This window comes from Callospermophilus lateralis, chromosome 5 (assembly GCF_048772815.1).
Source record: "Callospermophilus lateralis isolate mCalLat2 chromosome 5, mCalLat2.hap1, whole genome shotgun sequence".
NCBI classification, from domain to species: domain Eukaryota; kingdom Metazoa; phylum Chordata; class Mammalia; order Rodentia; family Sciuridae; genus Callospermophilus; species Callospermophilus lateralis.
Window position 1 is genome coordinate 150,224,628 of NC_135309.1, and position 25,150 is coordinate 150,249,777.

The following is a 25,150-nucleotide window of genomic DNA, read 5'->3' on the forward strand; positions in this document are numbered from 1 at the left end:
TGAAAAACTTCTTCAAGATGCTACTATTTTTTTCAGATTCATAGAGATTGTAATATGCATTCTGTAAATAGTTTTTGTCAAAAAGTTTAGTAATGTTGTTTTATGTAGTGATAAAAATATCTTCTAACTGTCATGCCAAAGCCTTTAAAAATATGAATTTTCTGTTTTCAAATACATTTGATGAGATAACCTTGTATTCCATAGAGCATATAACATAGTTAGAGAATACCTTTGGGAAATTCCATGTAGCAGAGGAATATCCCTCCCGGCCTCCCTCCTTCATGATTCATAGGTACACCTGTCTGTTCTGGTGGTGGTGGGGTACTTGAGAGGACTCAAGAAGGTCACCTACCACCTACATGTCTATTTATTTTGTACATCTACAGTATTAACTCAAAAGGCAAAATGAACTGAACAGATTTCACCCCTCTCAGAGGCTGCAATATTATCTTCCATAGCTACCTTACAGAGGTGAGAAAAGACAGACTCACCTGGTTGGGAAGACATCAAGAAGTTAGGTCACTAGGTAAGGCTTTTATGATCTTCTATTACACATTTGGATTTAAAGTAAAAAATTCAATCAATTATTTAGACACTTATTCTAATCAACTAACAGCACCATTCTACCCAAGAAATGCAGGGATAATTTTTGAAGCTGTAAAATAATGTTAAAAATAAATTATTGGGGCTGGGGTTGTGGCTCAGTGGTAGAGCGCTTGCCTAGCATGCATGAAGCATTGGGTTCAATCCTCAGCACCACATAAAACAAATAAAGATATTGTATCCACCCAAAAACTAAAAAAAATTAAAAATAAAAATAAATAAATAAATAATTGGCTGATATAAGTGCTTGTGAATTCTCAACTAATATAATTACATTGATGTAAACACACACACACACAAAGAATTTAAAGTTCTTAAAAACTACAATGAGATATCATTTTAATCTAGTTCTAATGGCGATTATAAAAAAGACAAAAATAACAAATGCTGTCAAGGCTATAGAGAAAGGAGAATTCATATATGTTGTTCGTGGGAATATACATTAGCACAACCATTATGAAAAACAATATGGAGGTTCCTGAAAAAAACTAGAAATAGAACTATCACATCATAAAGCAATCCCATTGTGGAGTATATATTTAAAGGAATTGAAATAGTGTGTCAAAGAAATACTGTAGTTACAGGTTTATTGGAGTCCCATTCATAATAGAAAATATATAGAATCAACTCATGTGTCTACTGACAGATGAATGAACAAAGAAAATATGGTACATTTGCACAAGGGAATATTATTCAGCCACAAGAGTAAAATTCTGTCATTTGCAGAAACATGGGCGGAACTGAAGGCTATTATGTTAAGCAAAATAAGCAGGCACAGAAAGGCAAATGCCACGTGTTCTAATTTATATGGGGATTGCTAAAGTTGATGTCAAAGAAGGAGAAACTAGAATAGCTGTCACCAGAGCCTAGGAGGACAGAGGGATGGAGAAAGGATGGTTAATGAGTCCAGGAGTATGGTGGTATAGAAGAAATAGCTTTTAATGTTCTATAACACAATATGATAACTATGGTTAGCAACAACTAATTGAATATTTCAAAATAGTAGAGAAGATTTTGAGTGTTCCTAGCCTAAAATAATGTTATATGTCTGAGATGATAGACCGGCCAATTACCCAGATCTGATTAATACACAGTGTATGTGTGTACTGAAATTCCACAATATACATCATAAATAAGCAGAATTACTATTCAAAATATTGAATATTAAAAAATCAAATATATTTCTATATAATAGTGATGAACATGTCAATAATAAAATTAAGAAAAAATTCTATTTATAATAGTATCTAAAAGAAATAAAATCCTAGGGATGTATTTTTAAAATGTAGCCTAAAACCTATATACTTAAAAGTATGAAAAACTGTTGAAAGATATTAAATAGGATTTCAATAAATAGAAAGACACTGCATATTCATGGGATAAAAGATTTTATATAGTTAAAATGGAGGTTCTTCCCATATTGACTTACAGATTCAAAATATTACCTATCAAAATCCAAATTGCCTTTATTTTCCAAAAATAGATAAGCTAATCTTAAAATTCAACTGAAAGTATAGGAGATCAAGGATAGCCAAAACAATCTTTAGAAAGAAGGACAAATTTTGAGGAAACACATTTCCTGGTAGGAAGATTGCTTTAAAGTCAGAGTAATCATGAGAGTGTGGTACTAGCGTAAGGACAGGCATATTAATCAATGGGGAAGAATTAAGAGTCCAGAAATAAATCCACATGTCTTTGGTCAGTTTATTTTCAACAAGAGTGCCAAAAAAACTTGATGAGGCAAAACTGATTTTTAACCAAGATCGGTGGACACCTTGAAAGTCATATCAAGTCATAAATGAAGTTGGAACCTTTCTCATTTGATATGGAAAATTCATTCAAACTACATCAGAAACTTAAATTTTAGAGTTAAAACTACAGAATTCTTAGAAGTAAACATAGAATTAAATCTTTGTGAACTTAGATTGAAGAAGGCCTTCTCAGATATGACACCAAATGCACATACTACAAAAGAAGAAATTAATATATTGAGCTTTATCAGAATTGAACAATTTTGTGCTCCAAAGACACCTTTAAGAAAGTGAAAAGACAACTCACAGTGGGAGAAAGTATTCGTAAATCATATGTCTGCTGAGTATCTTGTATTCAAAGTAGATAAAATCTCTTAGAAACCAATAATAAAAAATCAAATTATTCAGTTAAAAATTGGGTAAGGGTTCAGAAACTAAATATTTCTTTAAAGAAGACATGTAAATTGCCAAAGAGTACATGAAAAGATGCTCAATGTTATTAGTTATTCAAGAAATACAAATCAAAACCACAATTTGAGGTAGCATTTCACAGCATTTTGATTACATGGCTGTAATCAAAAAGATGGATGAAAACAAACTGTGGTGGAGATTTGGAGAAATAGATTTCAATCAAGCATAACTAGTGTGAATGTAAAATGATGCAACCATTTTGGAAAACAGGTGCAGAGGGTTTTTTTTAGGGGCACGTGTGTGTGGAGGAATACAGGTATGAAAATATTCTAAAATAATATTGTGATAGTTACATATGTCTTTGATTACACTAAGCACTATTGAATTTTATACTTTCAATGGCTGCATTGTATAATATGTGCATTATAAATTACATTTTTTTTTTAAAAAAAAAGAATGATTCTTGTGTGTTCTCCAAGATGTACCTCACAATTCAGGAACTGCAAGCACAACATGAGATGTGCTTTCATATTTGAATTTCTATCACTGGGTGTTTGAAGGAGAGAGTATGAGAAGTTGATCTGGGAAGAACTTTCCAAACTGCTTACATTCACATGACTGACACAAGTGTGCTTGAGACTCATTTTTTGCATTTTCTAAGATAAGAGGAATTGATGTGGAAAAAAGAACTCTTGGTCTTATAAGGCCTCATACTATGTACTTCGGTTTGTTATTTGAGGAAAGTGGCTCCCAGGTTGGGGGGAATCTATGAAGCTAGCAGCCACCTGCAGAGAGTCTGGAGATAGGATTCTGATGAAGGAGGCTCCATCAGGGCATGCCCACGGAATCTTTGGGGAGCTAACTATGGAACAGTTTTTAGCTTCAATCTTGCCCTCCCCTCTGAGATGTTTATATTGACTTTAAATATTTTCATGTTTCAAATACATAGTGACATGTAATACCTTTTCTTTCTCAAGTGCTTTTATTTCATTTTCTTTGCCTGTTTACTTTGTAACTTTTTTAGTTTTTATTTTTGTCTGAGCTGGGGATTGAATGCAGGGCCTTGCAAATGTTAGGTAAGGGTTCTACTACTAATTAAAGATATATAAACTAAAAATTATACATATATAAACATGCATATTTACACATACACACACACACACATGAATATGTGTACATTTATATTTGCACCTTGAATGAGCCTGATAAAAAAATAACAGCATACTATTATTGCCAGATTCTTAATTCAGATGTAGGACCTGGTGACTAATGTTGGCAATGTAGGGATTTTGGTATATTTTGTTAAAGTTTTTCTTGGAGTGATGTCATTGTATAAAAGGAACAGCCACCTTAGGATATCTTTTGTGGATTGAAATGTGCAGGGGCAGGGCAGGAGAGGAGGCAAAGATTCTAAGGCCAGCAGATGAGAAAGAAATTACAGTAAGCAACTCTTAATTCTCAGTCCCTGCAGAGCAAGGAGAGGACTGGCTGTCCCTGAGCCAGCAGTTTTTGCTCATTTCTGAGAATCCTTGGGACAACTTCTCAGGTTGGCAGAAGGCCACACAGTCCTCCTGCCAAAGTACACATAGCATGTGGTCCTTCCCATCTGTAACTGCAGAGTCTAGACCCACAGAACAAGAGGTAAGTTTGTAATGTCTCCTTTCACCAGTAAGAATATTAGAAAATGTGATTATTAGTAGGAGTTTTTGGCTGAGGATTTCTTCCAGAGAAAGGAAAAGAAGGAAATCATTTCTATACATTGATTTTTTTTTTTTTTAAAAAAAGGTATGTTGAAGTGCTCTCAGTGAAATCAGCAGTAATTAGAAACTCTTAGAACAGAAACTCAAGTCAGTTTGTAACCTTCCAAAATACAGATGAGAAAACTGAGGCCCAGAGATGTTAAGTAACTTGGCTGTGATGTAGTGAGTTACTGGAGCACCAGGCCTACAACCCAGCTCCTCTTACTTCCATACTAATATCTGTCCTTTACTGGTGCCTCTGAGTTTGGTCAATGGCTTCTGGCTTTTATTCTAAACCAAATGAGGTTGTATTTACAATTGTGGCTGTTTGTTCTTCAGGCCTCAAGATTTCATATTATGCAACTCTGGCAACATAAGTGAAGACTTAAATTTTTAAAGTCCAGTATGAAGCAATAGATGCTGATAGCAGCCTGCCTGCCCTCTAGCCCAAATGGAAAGGGGGAATGGGGGCACTGGAGACTGGCCTTACTGATTATTATTTTTTTTTAATGATTCAAACTAAGGCTCAATTCTTCTGTTTCCCCTGATTTCTCTTTTATCTCCGAAACTATCCCAAGGTACTGGCTCAGCCTAATGAATTTGGAAATTCTTGCTAAACTCCCAATGCCCTTAATGACTGAATATTCCTGAAACAGGAAAATTAGAATTTCTGGGCTCTATTCAAACACAGGGCTGTGTGATCTCTTGAGGATTTTCCCAGTATTTTTCTATCTTTAAGCAGATTTTTTTCCTGAATCAGCATGAAATGAAAGAAATAATGACCTGAATTTTGAAGTCTGGATTTGAATTCTGTTTTCACCATTTACTACTTGGTAGATTTGAAACATTACCATATGGTCTCAACTTCTGTCTTTAGACTATATTGGCCTATCTATGCATCCCTAGTCATATTCATAAAAATTTTACTCTTACTTTTTTTCTTTCATATTTTCTATGTTTCCCCAACTCCTTTCTTTCTGCCTTTGTCTCCTATTATTGACTCTTGGGCTTGCTTCTTATACCAAAGGACTGACTATACTTCTCTCCTAATTATGAGTGAGTGACCTCAACACACTCACTCATAATTCTGCAATCTCATCATGGTGAACCTGCTGTAGAGGTCATGTTCCATAGAAATAGAATTTTCAATAGTTTCAGAATTTTCTTTTCATTCAGACTTTTCTGATACCCTCCTTCTCAATTTGCTCCTGGTATTTTTAAGTGGTTACTTATCTATTTAAGACCTAGTCCGAAGATTCCATTCTGGTAACTCCTAGACTGGCTTGCCTCCAGCTAATCTACCTGATCCATAACAGGGCTTTCAGAGGCATGTGTGAGAATTAGAACAAGAAAAAGAACCCATAACATTTCCAAATTATTTTTTACCCTAGCAGTGAGGATCAGGACCACATGCTGCTTGAACATGATAGATAACACAATATCAGATGGGGCTGGTGGATGTTGTAAGAAGTTAATGAGGAAGATGGCTAATGATGTGGCTCACTGTTGCACTGCTGCCTCTAGCTCACTCATTCTGAGATACCTTTCCCCCAAATAATAAAAAAAAATGTTACATACCCAGTGCCCATCAACTCTACACTGGGGATGGGATTATACTTCCGTGGGCATACCGCCTTTGTTATTCCACAGTTCCTTTCATCTGAATTATCTCCACAGTCATTTTCTCCATTGCATTCTAACTTGCTGGCAATACATCGACCTGGTCAAGGAAAGCACACAACAGTGTTGTAACACATTCACATTTAAGAAAGTGTATTAAGTTGAGACACAAACATTTTACATTTTAAGGGAAGAGTGACAGAAGTTTTTATTACTTTTCGTAACAGTTTAGTACGTATGGAAAGGGAGTGATAAACTGATATTTTCTCTTAGATTTTGAGTCTATACAAGTCTCCATAGAATGATTTAGTTGCCAACAGTTCTCATTATTTTTAAAAAGAAAAGTAATTCTGCAATCTCATCATGGTGGACCTGCTGTAGAGATCATGCTCCATAGAAATAGAATTTCCCGTAGGTTCAGAATTTTCTTTCATTCAGATGGTATGAATGAAGGCTGGGCCCCTGGGTTTTTTGTTTCTTTTGTTTTGGTATCCAGGGGATTTTACCATTAAGCCACACCCTCAGCCCTTTTTATTTATTTTGAGACAGGGTTTCAACAAGTTGCTTATCGCCTTGCTAAATTGCTGTGGCTGACCTTGAACTTGCCATTCTTCTGCCTCAGTCTCTCAAGTTGCTGAGATTACAGGTGTGCACCACCACATCTGGCTTGAGTCCTTTTTATTGAAAAAAAATTATTTTACACTCACTCACTCACTCACTCATTCACTCTAATGGTTCCAAGAATAACATGGATGAATCTCTAAAGATTTATGTTGAGCAAAAGAAGGCACACATAAGAATCAAGCTGTATAATTCCTGTATGATTTTCAAGAACAAGAATAAGGTGAGGCATTGACTAGAAGGAAGAGGGGAACTTTTTGAGCTTATGGAAACTTTCAAAATCTTCACTGGGGGTTGTTTATATGGTCATAAACAAATGTGTACACATTTGTTAAAATCAAACTGCACACTTGGGATCTGGGTGTTTTAAATAAGTCACTATTTCACTATAATTTGTTATTTATTTGATAAACTAGACTTGCTGTATATTTTCCTAGATATAATTACTGTATATAATTGTTTGTATACATGTAACTTATCATCTGAAATTATATTTTTGGACAATTTAAGTGCCATGGTAAGAAAGTAAGTGCTGAGGCAGCAAGTTACCTGAGTGAGTTTGACAAATAATACAAACTCCATGAACTCAGATAATTCCCTTCCCTTTTTGTCTTGCTGACTTTCATAAGGATCCTTGAAATCAGTGAGTAACTACATATTATGCAAATTAAAATGCCTTGGCTACAATGATGGATAAACCCCTTTCCTATCCTTTAGTCTCTTGCTTTGTGTACCATTGTTACTGGTATCACTGGCAAAAATTAAATGCCTTACTCATGATTATCTGGTTGACTAGTTTAAATGGTGATTGGAATCTCACTATAGCTATGCATTACTGTTTTGACTAAAATGGTTAGGGAAATTGGGTATTCTGTTCAATCAAATTTTTGAAATATTTTTCCTTATTTTATTAGCATGATATTTTGAGGTCTAATTGATTTATATGTTGTTAGAGCCAGTTTTCTAGTATTATGTTGAAGGTATTTTTTTTATCCACAATCAAGAGGGATATTGTTTTATAATTTTCTTATGACACTTCTGCTTGGCATAGTGGTATGAATTGGGATGTGTTCCTGTCTCTTTAAAAAGCATTTTTAGTAGCACATTATAGTTACACATAATAGTGGGTTCATTTTGATATAATAATATATGCATGAAATGTTGCTGCATTTCAGTTCCCAGTGCCTCCTCTTTTCCCTCCCCTTTTCCAACTTCCTATTCCTCATCCTCTAATCCACTGTTCTCCCATTTGTTTATTATGTATTTATTTATTTTTAATTGGTGATTTACAGATATACATAAAGGTGAAATTTACTGTTATATTAATATATGAACAGAGTACAATTTGGCCAGTTTTGTTCTGCAGATTCTCTCTTTTCCCACTGTTCCTTCCTCCCCCTTAACCCACTTCCTCTACTCTTCTGATCTTCCTTCTATTTTAATGGGATTCCCTGAGCATCTTTCCCCCTCATTTTGGTCTAGCTTCTACACATGAGAGAAAATATTTGGATCCTTACCTTTTGGGTCTGCCTTATTTTACTTAGCATGATATTCTCCAGTTTCATCCATTTACAAGAAAATGCCATACTTTCATTCTTTATGGCTGAATAAAACTGCATTTTGAATATATACCACATTTTCTTTATCCATTTATCTGTTGATGGGCACCTGGGCTGGTTCCATGACTGGGCTATTGTGAACTGAGCTGCTATAAACATTGATATGCCTATAGCCTATATCACTATAGTATTCTGGGTTTAGGATTTTTTTTTTTTAATAAATACCAAGGAGTGGGATAGCTGGGGTTCCTCAAAAAGCACTTAGTTTCAAGTCTTTTATTTAATAATCTTCACATAAAAAGTAGGGTGTAATGAAAATAATTATCTTCCTTTGATTATTCAAGATCTTGCATTGTGTCCAGACCATTATTATAATTATACCTGCAAGAAGCATAATCATACAAAAATGAAAATGTAGATGAAATTGAATTTCTGTCAATCTCAAGATATAACCTGGAAGAGGCGTCTAAAAAAAAAAAATACACACACACTCACACAACAATGTATCTTTAATTTGCTTTAAAGGAAAGAACAGAATGGATGATTTAATTTGAAACAGAGATAATGCCATTTGAAAAATGAATCTGCATTACATTTAAAATTTTTTTGAACCTGGCACTTACAAATTTAAGAAGAATCTAATTTTTGGTATAGTTTCACCTTATAAAAGCATTATATTTTATTAAGAAGAAGTCAGGATACTCATGCAGGTTATGTTTGTTATTAGCCTAGCTTTGTACTTAGGGCATAGGATACAGGAGAATACAAGCAAATCTACTCATTTGATATTGAAAGGGGCCAAATAGCAAGTATAGGAATGAAAGAAAGATGATACCTTGATGAGGACCACAACCAAGTTAAGATGGCGCCTGGCAGTATGCTAGGAGGAGTGGTTTCTGGCCAGGGAGCCATTAAGATGATAGAGATTCCTTAATGACTGACTGCTGTGTCTAGATTATGTCAATTAAGTTGTGTGTAATCATTAAGATGATGAGGATTCCTTATTGTTTGACTGCTATATCTAGTTTATGTTAATTAAGATAAACTGTGTGTAATTAGTTAAGTATATATACCTCTGCTGTCCTGCAATAAAGCGGCTCCCACTGTATCAATCTTCACAAGTTGCTCGTCACCCCCCGGTTAGTTTACCCAGCCAGACTGTGGCAATACCTCTTGAGTGATGTTTAGGAATACGTGATGGCAGTAATATAGTCCTAGTGGGACATAGCTGAGAATGAAACTCAGTGGAATACAACACAGAAAGGAACCAATATTCTAACTTATAGGCAGGGAAAGACGAAGGGCAGTTTTAATATTACAGGATTCATAGAGTTAGTATATTTTAGCTATCATGTGCATATACAGCCTTCTTAATATGTGAGAATTAGGTTTCAAGACTCTGTGTTAATGCCTGAAATTTCTGATAGTGTCAAATCCTATATATTAACTATGATAGTGTCAAATCCTATACATTAACTAAAGTGCCTTTTACATCTTAACTAAACAGCTAACACATACTGTGATGATAACTTTGGCAATTTGAGGTATGAAAGCCAAATCAGCACACGTTTCTTTTTCCTGCTTCATAATTTGATGGATAGTAGATTCAGTCTTATCCTAGATCTTAGCAACCTTAGCTTACTATTTTAAAATGTTCTTTAAGTCAAGAACTTTTGCCTTTTCACTTAAAGGAAGCACTTTATGGTTTCTCTTTGACATATCTGAATTTCCACCACTACTGTAGGGCTTTGGGGTACAATATTAAGGATTTAGTAAAACACAAGCATTGCCACAGATTGGTAGTTGATCTGATAACTGAAACTAATGGGTGGGTAGTGTATACAGTGTGAATATACTAGACAGAGGGAAGATTCACGTCCCGGACAGGACAAAATGTAATGGCATAAGATTTCATTACTCTATTCAGAATAAAATGTAATTGTGCAATTTAAAATTTAAAAATTGTTTATTCCTTTAATTTTTCCTTTAGTATTTTTGGACTGTGGTTGACCATGGAAAGTGAAACTGTGGATAGGGGGTGATTACTGTATATACTGACCCTTGGAAATATGCAATCCTTTAGATGTTGTTCAGGTGTTTCTTGCCTACTTGAACTGTTTTCTGTTACTGCAATACCAGGGTTGTTTTATTTTGTTCTGTTTTATCAATAGCTATGAACATATTGCTGGTCAATTGAAAACCTGCTATACTTGCACTGTTTTTTTTTTTTAATCAGTGTAAATTCTCTAATTTTTTATGCTTAAAATTAGGGCTTTGAGAGAGAAGTGCTCACAGGGCACGGGAATTAGTCTTATGAAGAATTCTCAAAATCCATGTGTACATTAAAATAATATATTTAATCTTGGGGACTCTTGGGATAGTCTGTACAGTGATTATGAGGGAAGAAATAAAACAAGGTGAGTCTGTTTAATATAGAGTATTAGTTTTAACTAATTCTTGTTAAGTGAGGGTCAAATAACATCCTAAGTCAGGCAAACAATTGTCCATCCAAACCCTCATTCTCATCCCCAGTGGCATTAGTGGGTTTTTAAAAGGCCCATATAACAGCATATCACCTACAATGGAATAGTTACAGACAAAAAGCCATTGAATCCCTAAATCAGAAAGGATATCAACCAAACCTGTGCTGGGGGCTAATCAGTCAGTGGCTGGACTGTGGGGACATCTAAAAGTTCTGGGTAAATGGGTTTGGGCAGCAGGGAGTTCTGGGTATTATCTGTTTATCAAATACTACAGACATGCAATAATGCAGGGTTTGGAGTTGTGTGTGTGTGTGTGTGTGTATGTATGTGTGTGTGTTTTCCATCAAAAATGTCTATGGACATTTAACTGATGATTTGGAAACTAGCTGTACTTACACGGCTAACTTTTCTGAAATCAGTCATTTTGTCCTGGTGATTCATGGATAAATCAAAAGCCTTCTCAAGCTTGTGAATATTTTTTTGGCTTATTCAAAACACTTTTGTAATGAATTTCATAACATCTACTGAAATAAAGGAGCCTTTCCTGGATATTTGTTGCAAAAACCATCTTTACAGCTTCAAATAGTTGTACTTCAGTTCTAAATCTTGATTTTAACTCAATTTGTCCCATCATCCCCAAATGTGAGATGATCTGGAAACATATATGAAAGTTTCAATATGGTACATGATGTACAATATAATTATTGGGGCTGGGATTGTGGCTCAGTGGTAGAGTGCTTGCCTAGCACGTGTGAGGCAGTGGGTTCCATCCTCAGCAACACATAAAAATAAATAAATAAATTAAATAAAGGCATTGTGTCCATCTACAACTAAAAAATTAAAAAGATAATATAATTATTCTATCATTATTATATAACTATAGTTTAATTTAATAATATATATAAACTAGATTATTATTTCCAAACTATTTTAATGCAACTGTGCCAATTTCACTGAAATATTCACACAGTTGAAACCTGGTTAATATTCTGGATGCAATGCTCTCATCTGTATCACCCTCAGCCATTGTCATTAAAATTTTGTTTGTTTTTTCTCTTCAAGTCAATTTGTGACATGACCTTATTCATGTAGACATGATGTATATTTTCCTACCCAAATCCCACTCTCATTTCCCAGAATTGGGGTAGCATAAAGGGAAAGTGTGACATCAGAATTTCTGCCTGACATCCAGAAATGTTGGCAAAGCTAAAGGCAAGAGGCAGGGACTATTAAGCAGGCGGTGGGGGTTGTGTGGGGGAGGGTTAGTTTCAAGCTCTTGGATAAATTTTCTAAGGAATTTGAAATTTGCTATCTTGTTATAAATACTTTACTTTTCAGTAGATCCCAGAGTACATAGAAATGATATAGAGTTCATTCATCTGAAATCTAATTTAGTTGTAACTTCACATTGACTATTTAGACAGGAGGTCAGTGAATGAGGGCTCATGTACTAAAATGACCTGTTTCTGTATAAAATTTTAATGGAGCATGGCCATGCTCATTTGTTTATATACTGTCAAGGACAGCTTTGGTACTACAGTGCCAGAGCAGAGGGGTAGCAAGTTAGACCATATGGCCTTCAAAAGCTAAAATATTTGCCATCTGGTCCTTTACTGAAAAGTTTGCAGAAATCTGATGTAGAATATTCAAAATGGTAACCATTAAAGAACTGTTAATTAACAAAAGAATACATAAGATTAATATAGTCCAGATTTGATTATAATATGATACTTAGATATCAGATTTCATGCATGTGAAGAGGATTGGACTTGTAGATAATGTTACCATCATTCAAATCATTTTCAACTTGTCTTCTGGAATTTCCTTTGAGTCAATCTAGAAAATTTGCTACATCATTTCAAGTCATCCCTCTAACATATTTCAATATTATTGTCTTAATAAACTATTAATATTTTTTAATCTGTTACCTCTTTTCAATTATTCTTATATACAGTCGTGTTTATTAATAGCCAATTTTTTAAAAAATGTGCCTTTATTTTTTTCCCATTCTTCTCTCTGTAGGGGCCTTAGCACCACTACTTGGTAAACAAGTAGTCAGTTGTACTAGCTTTGATTTAGTCAGGTCATTTTTTTTTTATGACAACTGAACATTTTACAGAAGTACATTACCACTGTCACAGCGGAATTTATTCTTGCAGTCAGTCTCTTCAATTTGGCAGAGCTTAGATGGAATGCATGGTTGGAAGGTCACCAGGGGCTCTGTACATGGTTGTCCCTCAAATTGACTAGGACGCAGGACAGATCTAACTTTAGTCTAAAAGGAAAGGAGAAAAATGTAAGTAACTTCAAGGCAGGACGAAGGTCAAAATGCATCTAAATGCATTTCCAATTACAGTGGTGATTCTTCCTATGGTAGTGTTTCCTAAGTTTTATTAGCAATTCCTGCAGTTTCATTATTGTGCATATTTAGGGAAACCACTACCTTCTTGGACCTCAGTTTCCGAACGTGTAAAATGTAGAAGTGGGGCAAAATGATTTATAAAGCTTCCTTTAAGTCTGAAATCATAATTCTAAATTGCATCAACATCAAATGTTTACTGAGCATCTCTTGAGCACAATAAATTCTTCCAAGCAATAACAATAGTCCTTCTATAACTCAAAGACTTTGTGAGGTAAGAGATATGAAAGGATTTTGAGGTTCTTTTTGCATAAGGAAGTCACCATTGGAAACTAAGGTTGACACAATCTCCACACTTTAAAAGGATTTTAAATGGTGAGTAGTAAAAATGGAGAGTGAGGGAAGGATAGAAATATGAGAAGACTAACAAGTATTGACTTTGACAATGGAAAGTTCAAGTTCAAAATGTAGCTGCTTCATTAATTAATGGTATATATTCTTGGGCAACTTATTTAACCCTTAATGAGCTATAACTTACTCTTCTATAAAATGGGTAGAAAAATATTACGTGATGTGAAGTTTGAATGAAGTGGTACATGTAAGGGACCCAGAATAGTTTTTCTCAGAGAATGTGTGCTCCATACATGAGTTTCATTTTCTTCTCTAAAATGTGCATACTCAGCACACATGACCCTGACTGGGTTCACATGGGTCAATGCCCTTACAGGAATGAGCATGAGGTGGGTAAATATTGCAGCTGGGAACAATAAACATAATGGGAGACTTTCCTATGGGGAGAGGTGATTTAGAGGTAGAGCAAAAAGTCAGGCTTTTGATTCATTCCTCTCACCTCTGGTTAGTTTGAAGCATTGGATTGGAATCTGTACCTGATTTCTCTTTCAAAATTCTCAGAAGGCAAAGGCAGTGGAATTCAGATATGGATAAAAACAAGAGCAATCCTGGAAGTAGAATTTCCTTTTGGTATTCATAAGACAGCAAGGCATATAAAGTGAATCCCTTCTTCCACCCCCTCCAAAAATAAACTGCTAAGTGAAAAAATTCTCCCAGTGGTAGTGGAACAGTTTATTTTTAGAATCTGAAGCAATTTAGTATTTCTATGTTGTTAAACCTATCAGGGATCAGAGAACTACCGGGGTTGTGATTCAGATATCCTGGGTGAGTCTATGCGTTACTTACTTGTTTTTGAATACATGGGTCACAGTCTGACCATGGCCCATAATCTCCCAAGAGGCAGTTGATAGGACATGTTTGCAAATTACATAGCCTGGTCTCCTCTTTGGTACAAAGCTGGTCACATGAGTTATCCCAATAGTAATTATTTACTACTATTTGTCTGCAACAATAAGGAAAAAATTCGCTTAGAGTTATTCACTTTGGCCCTAACTCTGTAAAAAAAAATGTCATGGAACATTACAGAGGATAAAAGAAGAGCAAGTTTTCATGGGAATTTGGGCAGGTTGGCATATTTACGGTTTACACACTAGGAACTCAGATCAGCTCCAGAATTTTTGAGGCCCAGTACAAAATGAAAAAAAAAAAAAAAAAAAAAAAAAAAGAGAGAGATCTCTTGTTCCAAAGCAAAGAATTTCAAGACAGTGATGACAGATCATGTAGCCAAGCATGAAGCCATTCTAAGCTTGGGGGTCTGTGCCACTGTACTGGTCACATTCATGAAGCTGGCCTGAAAGATCTCCTGGAAAGGACCGGAAGGAAAAGAAAAGAAAGAAGACAGGAAAGAAAATCCCTGTAAATTTCTTAAAAGGTGAAAACAAAATGTGTAAGTACAATGATTCAGACAGGGTCAGGATAATGTGAGGCTGAAGATCTAAATACAAAGTGACAGGAGAGACATCTTGATTAATGTATGTGGTGAATTCCCTAGATAGAAGACGTAAGGTATTCAGAGAGAATGACAAAATTAGAGCTGAAAGAGAGAGTGAGAAGCTTGTATGACCATCCAGGAAGGAGTGTGTGATTGAGAGGCACGGCATATATTGTACTTTATTTGGTAGGTAGAGAGGTCCTGAAGGACTCTTGAGTAGAAGAAACAAATCTTTTTTCATACACTTAGTTAATGATTTATTGGAAGTCAATTGGTACTTTTCATGAGATTCGAACTACATATGTAAAAATAGCTTTCTAAAATAAGTCTGTAAAATGTGCTATAATAGTTAAAACAGATTAACCATATGCCCTTCTCTCTCAAGTCAGTGAGCATCTCCACGGTACAGAAACATTTAACAGAGTAACAGAAATTATGAGGGGTGGGTAATATGAATTGGTGAAAAGACTAAATACTACATCCTATCAAGTAATAGTTTTCTTGCCATCTTGTGTATGCAACAATCAGTGCTGCTCAACTGAGGTCCTGTTAGGCTCAGTTTAATGAGTAGAAAATTCTTTATAATTAACTTACTCACTGTAAGCAAGCAGAGTTATATGTTGTTTGAAAAAAGCTTGCGAAGCAATTCTGAGTAAGTCAGTCAACTGAAGATATCACACAGATTCTTAATTAACTTTTTTGGTGTCCTTTGTTTTTATAGAGAGAACAAAAGTAGGCTTTGCTCACAATTCACAAGAGCCAAACTGTAGAACTAGCCTAAGTGTCCATCAACAGATGAATGAATAAGGAAAATGTTGTATATACATGATGGAAAAACGAAATGATGTCATTTACAGGAGGGTGGATGAAAGTTGAAAACATTATGTTAAGCAAAATAAGCTAAATCTAGAAAGTCGGGGGGTTGTTATGTTTTCTGTCATATATGGAAGCTAGAGAAGAAAAGGTGAAGAAAGGTCTTAGGAGGGATTTCATAAAAATTGAAGGGAGATCAATGGAATAGAAGAAAAGAATCAAGAGGAGGGAGGAGGGAGGGAAAGGGGAAGAAATGGGGTGTGATGTTGGGCCAAATTATATTGCTACATTGTGTGCATTTACGAACATGTAAACAACAAATCCCGCCATTATGAAAAACTATAATGCGTTAATAAAAATATGGAAGAATAAAAACAAAGACAAATAAAAATATGAAAAAAGTAGGCTTTGTTTTAACTTTATGTGCAAAAGATTTCAAATTCCATTCAAATTTATTAGCTCTTGTTTGAGATATATTTTTCCCTATATCTTAGTGTGGCACCTCTGATACTGTTCTCTCCATTCTCAAGGTCTCCCAGGACACAAAGGAAAACTACATAGCTCACACCCACCTCTGCCTTCTCTGGGTTCCAGAATTGCAGGTTTTTGAGCAACTGGACCACTGAGTCCATGGGTAGTGATCACAGAAGCAGCATTGCGCTCTGTCAATCAGCACAGTCAGCAAGATGAAATAGAAGATGAAGTGTCTGGCCATGTCTTGAGAGCCTCCAGGCCCTGAGGTTGAATAATGTAATACATATTCAATATTTGTTGGGGATAATACTACAAGTCATTCTAAGTCAGACTCAAATGTAATTTTAGGAAACATTTGCATTTTCTACCTTCCTTAAGGCAAGTGAACATACAAATTCATATGCTTATGAGTACAAGTTTGATTTTAAAGATTTTTGGGGATGGAGATTACCATGGCTATAAGATCCAGTATATTATATTAACTTTCTTTGAACTATAGTGGTAGAATACAAGACAAAGTATGTAGTAAATATCTGTAACTCATTTCATTCCATAAAATGTTAGAGATTTATGTAATCTTATTTTTTTCTCAAAGTGACTGCTCATTTTATGTGGGAAGTACCCATAATTACGTTTCAGCTTTATGCTTTTGGGGGGATTGGGGAAAGTAGCTTGGGCTACTTTTGTACATCCTAAAAACCTGCTAAAGAGAGTTTGCTGTCTGTCTCCACTAGGTATGGAGTCACAGAAATTATAGCTGGAATGTATCTTCAAAACCTGTAAGTCAAACTCTTTCTCATTATGGAGATGAAAATGAGGTACAAGGAGGAGCAAAAGGATTGAGACAGAATGAGAAGACTTCAAGATTCCTGGTTCTTGGGTGAGGTGCATTCCTTCACTGAATTTCCAGCAACACTAATTATTGTGTTAATGGAGCATCAAGCTGCCTGGAGCTCTACAACCCAGGCCACAGGAGAGTTTGATCCATTTATGCCAATGAAAACCTCTACCAGTGGTTCCCTACTATGTGTTCTAGACACATGAGCATCTGTCAGTTATTTGCAAAATCATGTATGCCCCCAAATATTGCCAATTGGATTTTCATATAGCTAACAAAGTGCAACAGGATTCATAATACATACATATATATACACATATATATGTGTGTATATATATATGCAGATATACATGTTTATAGATATAAATATACACAATATTGCTGGATTAATATAGTGACTCTCACTTCAAAAAGAGTAATGCTATCCACCTAACTTCTTTTTCTCTCAGTTTCATTATCTACAACATAATACTTTGACCTCTTTTATAAAGTTTTTGTTAGAATTAAATAAGAAAGCTTAGAACAATCCGTAGCTTAGATTCATCATTCAATAAAAATTCGCTTTTCGAATTAGAAATGTCATTTAGGAGTGTTACAGACTTACAGGATACAAATCAGCATACAAAAAAATCAATAGTTTTCTTATACACCTATAATAAATTTGCTGAAATCAAATCAGGAAAACAATCCTGTTCACAATAATACCCCTCCACCCACAAAATAAAATACCAGAAATAAAATTAATGAAGGATATGAAAAAGCTCTACAATGAAAATTATAGAATACTGAAGAAAGAAATTGAAAAATACACTATAATAAGGATAGGAAGAATTAATATTAAAATGCCCACATTACCAAAAGCAATACACAGATTTAATGCCATCCCCATGAAAATATCAATGGCATTCTTCTTAGAACTAAAAAAAAAAAAAAAATCAATGCTGGAGACATATTACAGAATTATAGTAACAAATACTGCATTGTACTGCAGCATATGTGTGGCCCATTAATGACACATGAAATCAATTCTGTGAATCATAATGAACAATTTTTAAAAATAAAATAAAATATAAAATATCCAAAAGTTTTATGTAGACCCTTGGCCTAAATTGCGCATATTTCAAGGAATTTGGAGGTACATTTTAATATACAAGAAAAGTATTTGGTGGAAGGGATAGGATGAGTAGAATATACATTGGCAAAGGGATGATTTGCCACCTTTGCTTGCAGCTGTCACTTAGTGTTCACAACATGTATACTGTTGTGCAGTATAGCTTGATATTAACATGACTCTCAGCGAGATGAAAAGTCTGAGATAGTCAACTCAGTTCATGTGCAAATTTCGAGTTCATTTTTTGGAAAGATGTTACCTATATTCTTTCTTTCTTTGAGTTAGCAGCAATTATTATACTTTATGAAAACTAGAATAAATTACTGTTAAAATGGATCATTTCTTTATAAAAAGAAAGAGGGTAATGACTGAAATATATAGGAAATGTGTTCTGGATCTGTAATTGTAGAAATTGACAATACTGAGCAAAATATTGACTGCAATCTTCCAACTTCAACTTCATTTGAACCACATTTCAAAAAGGAAAAAATATTATAATGAAGATTACTTAAAATATAGTTTTATCAAATGTGAAAAACCTTTTGAAAATGACAGACCTCAGTGTGTTATTTGTAATAATATTCTTGCAAATGAAAGTTTAAAACCTTCAAAATTAAAAAGATACTTAGAAACTCAGCATACTGAACATATTGATAAGCCTCTTGAATATTTCCGAGGAAGAAAAAAGACATAAAGATATCAACACAATTTTTCCTCATTGGCCTACTGCTAATGGGGAGAAGATCTTACTGTCATCATATTTTCTTGCCAATCAAGAAAAGGTTCCGACAACTGTTGAAGAAAATTGTCCTTCCAGCATGTTTGGTATATTATAATTTTGATGATAATTCAGCTGATAAATTAAAAACTATGCCTATGCAGAAGACAGTCTAAAGGAAAAGAGAGAAAATTAGTGGGGGTGGGAGGATTCCATCAAAATAGAAGAAAGATCAGTGGAAGAGAAGGAGAGGGGTGAGGGGGAGGGAGGAGAGAAAAGAAAAGGGAATAACAAATATGAATATGCCACAGTGAGTCTCAGCATTATGTGCATTCATAATACATTTTTTTAAAAAGCTGTAGGAAAATAGCAAAAAGTCAATAGAGTAAAGGAAATAGGGGGATGGAGGAGAGGAAGGTAAGGGGAAGTAATGGAACCTGAAAACAAAACAAAACAAACAAAAAACCTGTACTTAGTGATAAGACAATATCTCTTGGAAATTGGACTATTGCAGAACATTTAGAAACAACACTTATTATTTGGTTACAATCTGGTATAAATTTTGCAATCCAGCTGGATGGAAACACTGATATTGGAAGTTACACAGACCTTCTAGTTTATGTTAGATTTTATGAAGGATTTTTTGTACCTTTTAAATTTAAACTCACATCCAAGTGAATTTGATACAGAAAAATGAAAGCGCATTGTGGGTCAATATAAATTCAACTGGAAAAACTATAAAGTATTACAAGTAATAGAACAGCAAGAATAACTGGAAAACAGCAGAGCAATTAAAAAGTTGCTGGGAGTTACTAATAATGGTGCTGTGTGGAATCATCGTTTTATAAATCATAAAGCTTTAGCATCCAGAGAAATTCCACAGAGTCTCATGGAAGTATTGGAAAATGCAGTAAATGCTGTTAATGTTATTAAAGGAATCTCACTGAATGGCCAGTTTCTTGAGGCAGTTTGTTCATAATTGGAACTAATCATATGCATGTACTGCATCATCCCAAAGTTTGTTGGTTTTCTCAAGTGAAAATATTAACCAGGGTTTATGAACTCTGAAAATATTAACCAGGGTTTATGAAAATATTAACCAGGGTTTATGAATGAGATACAGAACTGTCTGTAATCCCATCATCTTGGGAGTCTGAGGCAGAAGAATGGCAAGTTCAAAGCCAACCTCAGCAACTTAGCCATGCCCTCAGCAGCTTAGTAAGACCCTGTCTCAAAATAAAATATAAAAAGGGATGGGGATGTGGCTCAGTGGTTAGGAGTCTCTGGGTTCAATTCCTGGTACCCCCCTACCCCAAAAATAATAATTTAGCAAATTTTTTGAAGATGATATTTGGGTAATAAAATTGTCATACTCAAATTATATTTTTGACATTTTTAATAAGGTGAGTTTAAAATAATAGGGAAAAAATATGTATTTCAACATGCTGAATATATCCAAGCATTCCAAAAGACATTGTTATGGCATGCAAGGCTTAAAAGCTACTACATGTTCCCAAGATTTTTACAACATATTGAAGAGAATATTGTTAAGGAAAGAAATTTGAAAGAAATGAAATTGAAGATATTGTTGTTTCTTACCTCTGTATCTCAAACTTTTAACCATTTCTTTCCAGTAGAGAAATTTGAGACACTGGGGGAAAACAGTCGGTAAAAGATCTATTTGCTTTTTTTGGGGTTGGGGCTGGGGTTATGGCTCAGTGGTAGAGTCTTGCCTAGTACATGTGAAACCCTGGGTTCAATCCTCAGCACCACATAAAAATAAAAAATAAAATAAAGGTATTGTGTGTAACTAAAAATAAATATTAAAAAAGAAAGACCTATTTGCTTTTTGAAACCCTGAAGCAAAAATTGGGCTAAACTTAGTGTCTGGAGAAGAAAATGAATGACTGCAGCTTAGTTCTTCATATATACTGACAAACAATTATGAGACCTTAGGTTTTTTTGTTTTATTTTGTTTTGTTTTTCCTGCTGGTGCTGGGGATTGAACCCAAAACCTTGTGGATGTTTGGCAAGCACTCTACCAACTGAGCTATATCCCCATTCCTGAGACCCTAAGTTTATCAGCGTTTCAGAAGATATTCCTTTGCTAGATAGAAGGAGTATCCTGCTATTACTACTATTCATGAGAACTAGTTAGTGTGAGCTGGAGTTTTCAATTTAATCCTGTTAAAAATCAAAGGTAGAAATGGGCTGAATGGTGTGGTAGATATGTAGATAGAGTTATCTTCTATGCTCCTGACTGGAAGGAGCTTTTGAACAGGAAAACACACTCATCACATTAAACAAAATCTTACTTAGCTTTTATTTTTGTATTATTTAATGTTATTTTGTAATATTTTCTATTTCATATAAATGTTAATGTGACATTGTATGTGACAACTTTGTTATGTTTTACAGTTGCTATATTTAAATATTAATACAATCAAGTGATTCTATGTTCATAGAAAAAAGAGAGAAAAAGAAAAAAGGAATTTTTGTTACTTGTAGGAAAATGGATGGAACTTGATACTATTAGATTAAGTGAAATAAGCCAAAATCAGAATGCCAAGGGTCATATGTTTTCTCTCTTATGTGGAAGCTGGAGAGGGAAAAGGAAAACAAAAATATGTGTGTGTGTTGGGGTGGGTGTCTTATGAAAATCGAAGGAAAATCAGTAGAGGAAAGGGACCCGAGGGTTAGAGGAAGGAAAGGGGAAATACTGGGGATTGGCCAAATTTCATATTGTTATATTCTGAATATTATGAATATATAACAATGAATCCCACCATTATGTACAACTATAATGTACCAATAAAAATACAGAAAAGAATACAAACAGTAATAAATGCTGGAGGGAATGCAAAGTAAAAGGAACAATTTTACACTGTTGGTGGGATTGTAAATTAGTACAGCGACTATGGAAATCACTATAGAGTTTCCTCAAAATACTAGGGATGGAACCACCATCCTTGGAAGAGTAGATTAAGAAATGTGGTATATATTCACAATAGAATTTTACTAGGCTACAAAAAGAATAACATTATGTCATTTTCAGGAAAATGGATGGACCTTGAAGGCATTATGTTAAGTAAAATAAACCATCCTCAGAAAGTCAAGAGTCATATGTTTTCTCTCATACATGGAAACTAGAGAGGAGAAAGGAAATTTAAGGTGTGTGTTGATGAATGAAGATAGGAGGACCAGTAGAGTGGAAGAAGGATATCAGGCGTGGGGAGCCGGGGCAGGAATGGAGAAATACTAGGGAGTGATAGCGACCAAATTATATTGTTTTATTTTGTGCATGTATAAATATGCAACAACAAATCCCATTATTATTTTTAAGTATAGTGCATCAATAAAATAGGGAAATAAAACCAAAAAGAGTAACATACAATAATTTCATGAGCGTGTATATTTACTTCTGTAGTTATTGAGGAACTATTGGCATGATTTTAAAGTCAATTTTATTTTTTTAAACAATTATGATTATTTCCAACAGATTCCATCTTACAATTTTGTTCTGTTCATGACATCATCAAAATTAACTTTCATTATTTGCATATTTCTAATAGTATGGACTGGGTAATATGATCAGTGTGGTAATATGCATTAATATATAAATGAAAATTTTTAGATATTTCCTGTGAGTCTCCAAACTAAGTTATACTGTATTGTAAACCTTCCTGCCAAGTGGTATCAATTGTAACATAAATGGTGATAAATTCTTGTATACCTGTCACCAGGTCTGCACACATATAATTACTGTTTCCTCTTAAATACAGTTCCAGGACACAGTCCATTCTTGACCAGAACAGCAGGTGGTGTACAATTGTACATATTAATTTTACATAATTTGTAAAATAACAGAAAAATATAAAAGTGTTACTTATTAAAAAAGGTGTTACAAATTTAATAGCAACTGTTAGTCATGCATTGAAAAATGAGGAGTTTCCCAAATTATAGCAAAGATTAAAAATATGTTTTGAGACCAACAAAAAATGATCTAATACTTCATCTCAAAATCCTAGAAAAAGAAGAGCAAAACAACAGCAAAAGAAGTAGAAGGCAAGAAATAATTAAAATCAGAGCTGAAATTAATGAAATCGAAACAAAAGAAACAATTGAAAAAATTTGACAAAACTAAAAGTTAGTTCTTTGAAAAAATAAATAAAATCGACAGACCCTTAGCCACGCTAACGAAGAGAAGAAGAGAGAGAACTCAAATTACTAGCATACGGGATGAAAAAGGGAATATCACAACAGACACTTCAGAAATACAGAAGATTATCAGAAATTATTTTGAATCCTTATACTCCAATAAAATAGAAGATAGTGAAGGCATCGATAAATTTCTTAAGTCATATGATCTGCCCAGATTGAGTCAGGAGGATATACACAACCTAAACAGACCAATATCAATTGAGGAAATAGAAGAAACCATCAAAAGACTACCAACTAAGAAAAGCCCAGGACCGGATGGGTATACAGCAGAGTTTTACAAAACCTTTAAAGAGGAACTAATACCAATACTTTTCAAGCTATTTCAGGAAATAGAAAAAGAGGGAGAACTTCCAAATTCATTCTATGAGGCCAACATCACCCTGATTCCTAAACCAGACAAAGACACTTCAAAGAAAGAAAACTACAGACCAATATCTCTAATGAACCTAGATGCAAAAATCCTCAATAAAATTCTGGCGAATCGAATACAAAAACATATCAAAAAAATTGTGCACCATGATCAGGTAGGATTTATCCCTGGGATGCAAGGCTGGTTCAATATACGGAAATCAATAAATGTTATTCACCACATCAATAGACTTAAGGGTAAGAACCATATGATCATCTCGATAGATGTGGAAAAAGCATTCAACAAAGTACAGCATCCCTTTATGTTCAAAACTCTAGAAAAACTAGGGATAACAGGAACATACCTCAATATTGTAAAAGCAATCTATGCTAAGCCTCAGGCTAGCATCATTCTGAATGGAGAAAAACTGAAGGCATTCCCTCTAAAATCTGGAACAAGACAGGGATGCCCTCTCTCACCACTTCTGTTCAACATAGTTCTCGAATCACTGGCCAGAGCAATTAGACAGATGAAAGAAATTAAAGGCATAAAAATAGGAAAAGAAGAACTCAAATTATCACTATTTGCAGATGACATGATTCTATACCTAGCAGACCCAAAAGGGTCTACAAAGAAACTACTAGAGCTAATAAATGAATTCAGCAAAGTGGCAGGATATAAAATCAACATGCATAAATCAAAGGCATTCCTGTATATCAGCGACAAATCCTCTGAAATGGAAATGAGGACAACCACTCCATTCACAATATCCTCAAAAAAAATAAAATACTTGGGAATCAACCTAACAAAAGAGGTGAAAGACTTATACAATGAAAACTACAGAACCCTAAAGAGAGAAATAGAAAAAGATCTTAGAAGATGGGAAAATATACCCTGTTCATGGATAGGTAGAACTAACATCATCAAAATGGCGATATTACCAAAAGTTCTCTATAGGTTTAATGCAATGCCAATCAAAATCCCAACGGCATTTCTTGTAGAAATAGAGAAAGCAATCATGAAATTCATATGGAAAAATAAAAGACCCAGAATAGCAAAAACAATGTTAAGCAGGAAGTGTGAATCAGGCGGTATAGCTATACCAGACTTCAAACTATACTACAGAGCAATAGTAACAAAAACAGCATGGTACTGGTACCAAAACAGGCGGGTGGACCAATGGTACAGAATAGAGGACACAGAAACCAATCCACAAAATTACAACTATCTTATATTTGATAAAGGGGCTAAAAGCATGCAATGGAAGAAGGATAGCATCTTCAACAAATGGTGCTGGGAAAACTGGAATCCATATGCAACAAAATGAAACTGAATCCCTTTCTCTCGCCATGCACAAAAGTTAACTCAAAGTGGATCAAGGAACTTGATATCAAATCAGAGACATGGCGTCTGATAGAAGAAAAAGTTGGCTATGATCTACATACTGTGGGGTCGGGCTCCAAATTCCTCAATAGGACACCCATAGCACAAGAGTTAATAACTAGAATCAACAAATGGGACTTACTCAAACTAAAAAGTTTTTTCTCAGCAAAAGAAACAATAAGAGAGGTAAATAGGGAGCCTACGTCCTGGGAACAAATCTTTACTCCTCACACTTCAGACAGAGCCCTAATATC

At 34.6% G+C, this 25,150-nt stretch overlaps 1 protein-coding gene and 1 long non-coding RNA gene across 2 annotated transcripts in view; one reads left to right on the forward strand and one right to left on the reverse strand.

Annotated features, from left to right (window-relative positions):
* The window catches only part of C6 (complement C6), a 61,450-nt gene extending 44,933 nt beyond the window's left edge, over positions 1 to 16,517 (reverse strand). The window contains exons 1-4 of the mRNA XM_076856209.2: positions 16,375 to 16,517; positions 14,344 to 14,500; positions 12,918 to 13,062; positions 6,083 to 6,224 (exon numbers count right to left, since the gene is read on the reverse strand). Coding sequence (XP_076712324.2) covers positions 6,083 to 6,224; positions 12,918 to 13,062; positions 14,344 to 14,500; positions 16,375 to 16,517 — 587 coding nt within the window. The remainder of the gene's footprint in view (positions 1 to 6,082; positions 6,225 to 12,917; positions 13,063 to 14,343; positions 14,501 to 16,374) is intronic.
* On the forward strand, positions 4,331 to 22,114 carry LOC143399494 (uncharacterized). Its single transcript, XR_013091407.2, has 4 exons — positions 4,331 to 4,406; positions 16,333 to 16,552; positions 17,011 to 17,156; positions 21,999 to 22,114. It is a non-coding gene; the product is annotated as an uncharacterized LOC143399494 (long non-coding RNA).
* Positions 22,115 to 25,150: the final 3,036 nt, after the last annotated feature.